This window comes from Ursus maritimus, unplaced genomic scaffold, assembly GCF_017311325.1.
Source record: "Ursus maritimus isolate PB19 unplaced genomic scaffold, ASM1731132v1 scaffold_12, whole genome shotgun sequence".
Lineage (NCBI taxonomy): Eukaryota > Metazoa > Chordata > Mammalia > Carnivora > Ursidae > Ursus > Ursus maritimus.
This window is the reverse complement of record NW_024423564.1, coordinates 3504863-3508446: the sequence shown is the minus strand read 5'-3', so window position 1 is coordinate 3508446 and position 3584 is coordinate 3504863. Positions and strand designations below refer to the sequence as shown.

Below are 3584 nucleotides of genomic sequence, written 5' to 3'. Positions count from 1 at the left end.
GAACGGTTACAAAATAAGAAGCTTGAAAGCGGGGCAGTCAGTCTACTGGAATATATCTGTTGATGGTGGAGGGAGGTAATTTTTGTAGGAGATACTTTCGTAGAAATCTTAAGTTAAAGAATTTGAGGATGGACATAGGGGAGACTGAGCAAACGAAAGCCTGTCAAATGCCTTAAAACCTTCAGGACACAGGACACTTATCTTTTCTTCTGCAACCACAGTTGGTCGGTTGGTCTCCTGCAAAGAAGGTGGCTGGAACCCCTAAGTACCCCCTAGATCATTATAGCTATAGTTAGCATTACCCTCCCTTCCCATTCCTCATTCCCCATACCCCACACCCTCAGGCAGAAGTGACAAAACAGAGACTTCTGAACACATTTATTTGATATGTCAAGTGGAGAGAGGAGTGATTTAGAGTTACTCCCCACTTCTACCTGTGGGGGTGTTCATAAGCTCAGACAGACAGAAGAGCAGCATAGAGCCCATGACCCACTCCCTGGGAAAATGAGACAACCTGCTGTATTGGTTGGGGGAACAAGGTGGGAATAAAAAGCAGGAAGTTGAGAAGTAAAGCTGAGAGCAGGAAGGGCAGCAGCAGAACTGAAGCTGGGGGTTGCTGCAGGAAAACCCCAAGGAGGGTGAAGAAGATATCCTGAAAAGTGGTTAGGGCTGGAAGCAGGGTGTGAACAAGGAGCCAGGCCTGGAGAGAGAAGCAAGACCTACACAATGGGATGGGATATCCAGGAAGAGGGTAGAGTGTGCAGAGTCATGAACGGGCTGTGTTGTAGGGCATACATGGAAAGCAGGGGATTGCTTCTGCAAAAGGGCAAAGAGATTGGAGATTATCCGTAAGTAGGGGTTCCCTACTGCTTCTGAACAAATGCAGGTGACTTTGGGACCCACTTGGGGCCCAAGCACAAGTGGCCCCGTGTGTGCCATTCCTGTGGATGGGTACACAAGTATTCCAATATGCATGTGAAGTGACCAGGACATGAATGCATGTGTCTATATGTCCAGTAAAGAGAGTACTTACCCTTCCCTGCGAATGACAGTACTGTGCTTGTGGACACTTTTTTACCCATGTGTGCGTGCACCGTGCCCAGGAGCACATGCAAGAGACCCCTATGTCCGTGGTGTGTGTGTGAGCTGGTTCTCCCACCTGTCCCATCAAGGTCCTGATCCCCACCCTCCTTGACTCCTCTCGCTCCTCTCAGCGCCCTGGCTCCCCTGGCCCGCCTAGACTCTGGAAGCCCCCTAGCAGGCGGATCTGCTCAGTCTGCATCGAGTGGCGCCTCACCAACTTGCGCTTGGTCCTGGGAGAGCCTGGCGCCCCCGCCTGGGGAGGGGCGGGCAGCGAAGGCGCCCGACCTCCGGGTTGGGGGCGAATGTCGGGGATGGGAGGGTGGGGGCTGACGTTGAGCGGAGGGAGGAAACCAGGCCGCGTTTGCGCGATGTGGTCCAGGAGCAACGTCCCCGAGCCCCTCCGCTCCAGCAGCCCGGGACTCCGCCTCCGTCCGCTCAGCGGAGATACAGCCCCTGGCAGACTCTCCTGGGACTGGCGCGGGGACGGAGCCGAGCCGGCTGGAGGGAGGGTCAGCGGGGAGGCGCTGTATCGGCGACGCTCCAGGGACAAGCGGCTGCACTCCGGCGAGTCGGGGCAAATATTTCCGGGGGTATCGAGCTCCACCGGCTCCATGCGGCTCAGTTTCTGCCTCAGCCCTGAAGGGGGACCAGACTCCTGAGCTTCTGGCGCGGTGTTTCGGCGAGAAAGAGGACCCCCACCCGTCACTTTCTCCGCCCACGGGGGCGGATCCTCCGGGCCTTCGGTGCTGTGACGTCTGGAAAGACGGGGTCGACCGGTCAGAGTCAGGCCGTTGAATTCCGCGGTCAGGCGCTCAATCCCCAGCCTCCCTTCCGCGGGTGGGACCGGTTGAGGAGGAGCCACTAGGCCCCAGGGCTCGGAGTTGAGCCTTTTGAGTGGTTTTGGAGGGTGACGGGGTGGTTTGGGGAGCGGCTCGGAAGGGGAGGGGTCATCAGGGGGCTTAGGAAGAGGGAATTCGAATACGTCCCGCTTCTCCTCTTCTTCCTGAGCGCGAGGAGATAGCAACCCTCGTCCTCCTCCTCCTCCTCCTGCAGTCTGCAGTTGGATTTCGGAAGGCGACGTGCAGACCCCGGGGCTAGGAGGAGCGGGAGCAGGGTCCTCCACCCCCGGGGACGGTGGGGAATTGAGATACTGCCGCGTCTTCTTGGTTCCCGAGGGCGAGGTGTCGGTGGTGATGATGATGACCTCCGTGCCCTTCGCCTTACAGGCGTCCAGCAGCGTGGCAAGGGTCTCGCGGTCCCCACGGTCCAGGGCGTGGACAAGCGCCGAGGCGCCCGCGTGATCTCGCACGGAGGGGTCTGCACCGTGGGCAAGGAGCAGCGAGGCCACGGCGGCGCCCCCACCCCCGGCGCAAGCGTGCATCAACGCGGTGCGCCCCAGGCGGTCTGCGATGTTGGGGTCAGCGCCTTGCTCCAGGAGGTAGCGTACCATGCGCGCCTTGTTCTGGGGGTCGTCGTAACGGGCCCGACAGGCCGCCATTAGCGCAGTCTCCCCCTGGGCATCACCCTCATTCACGTAGGCGCCTCCCTCCAGAAGCAAACGGGCCAAGCGTAGCTTACCCTGACCCACGGCCCGAAGAAGAGCGTGGCCCTCGGTGTGCAGCATAGCTGCGGCAGGGGCGAGAGCACCAATGGAGCCGGGACTGGGGCCCGCCGAGGATGTCTAGGGGCGTGGGGGTGGTGGCTGGCGGAGGCCTGAGGGCTCAGTGGCGAAGCCAATCCCTGCGAGAAAGAGAGAGATCTTATTTACGGATTCAGGCAGGGAAACTGAGGCACCGGTGGAAGGAGACGGCGTGGGGAGATCTCCACGGCACGGCACACAGTCCTTCCTCTAACTCATGCCTTTGAGCCGCCCCCTCCCCCCAGCGCATGCCTGAGGAGGTGGGAAGGGTGCACCCGCATTGAAGGACGAGCGCGCGTGCAAATGCGTACGTGCACGCGCAGGGATACCGCACCCCCACCCTCACCCCACGGCTTATCAGACCTTTCCAGCATCCCCCTTTTCTTATCCGCACTTGGAATACCCCTTTCTAGGATGCTGAACGCCACCCACCCACACACATGCACCCATACATTCACACACATAATTCCCATTCCTAACCTCTTTTAGGTTGCCACAGCCCCCAAAATTGAGTGGGGGTAGGGAAGCAGCTTGCATTTGGGACCTAAAACGGGTGGGGGGAGAATTGGGGGTTTCTTTTGCCCATGCTATGTTCCCCATCACTCCTTGCTCTTTCCCTCCCAGGCTGTGCGCCCAAATAGATACCTGAATGTCCGCAGGATCTCCGCCGGGCCAGGAGTGAGGCCAGGGCCATGGGGCAGCCTGGGTGGCGGAGCTGGGTTCCCGGGGGCCCACATGGCGTGGGGAGGGGCACCCGGATTCCCTTGGTGTATCTGCGCCCGGGCACCGGATCCTGGTCCCTCCTCCCGGTGCGCCCCGGGCAAGGCGCCGGCTCGGGAGGAGAGAAGCTGGGGGGGGGGGG

General features: G+C 60.1%; 1 protein-coding gene across 3 annotated transcripts in view; it reads right to left on the bottom strand.

The window, feature by feature from the left end:
- Positions 1 to 363: 363 nt before the first annotated feature.
- The window catches only part of ANKRD34A (ankyrin repeat domain 34A), a 20448-nt gene continuing 17227 nt past the window's right edge, over positions 364 to 3584 (bottom strand). For 2 of the 3 annotated variants that reach the window (XM_040626821.1, XM_040626820.1), the window contains one exon: positions 364 to 2287. In XM_040626821.1, coding sequence (XP_040482755.1) covers positions 1211 to 2287 — 1077 coding nt within the window. In that variant the 3' untranslated portion in view covers positions 364 to 1210. Of the gene's footprint in view, positions 2824 to 3202; positions 3267 to 3367; positions 3551 to 3584 lie in introns of those variants that run through there. The other variant, XM_040626819.1, reaches the window with a different exon arrangement.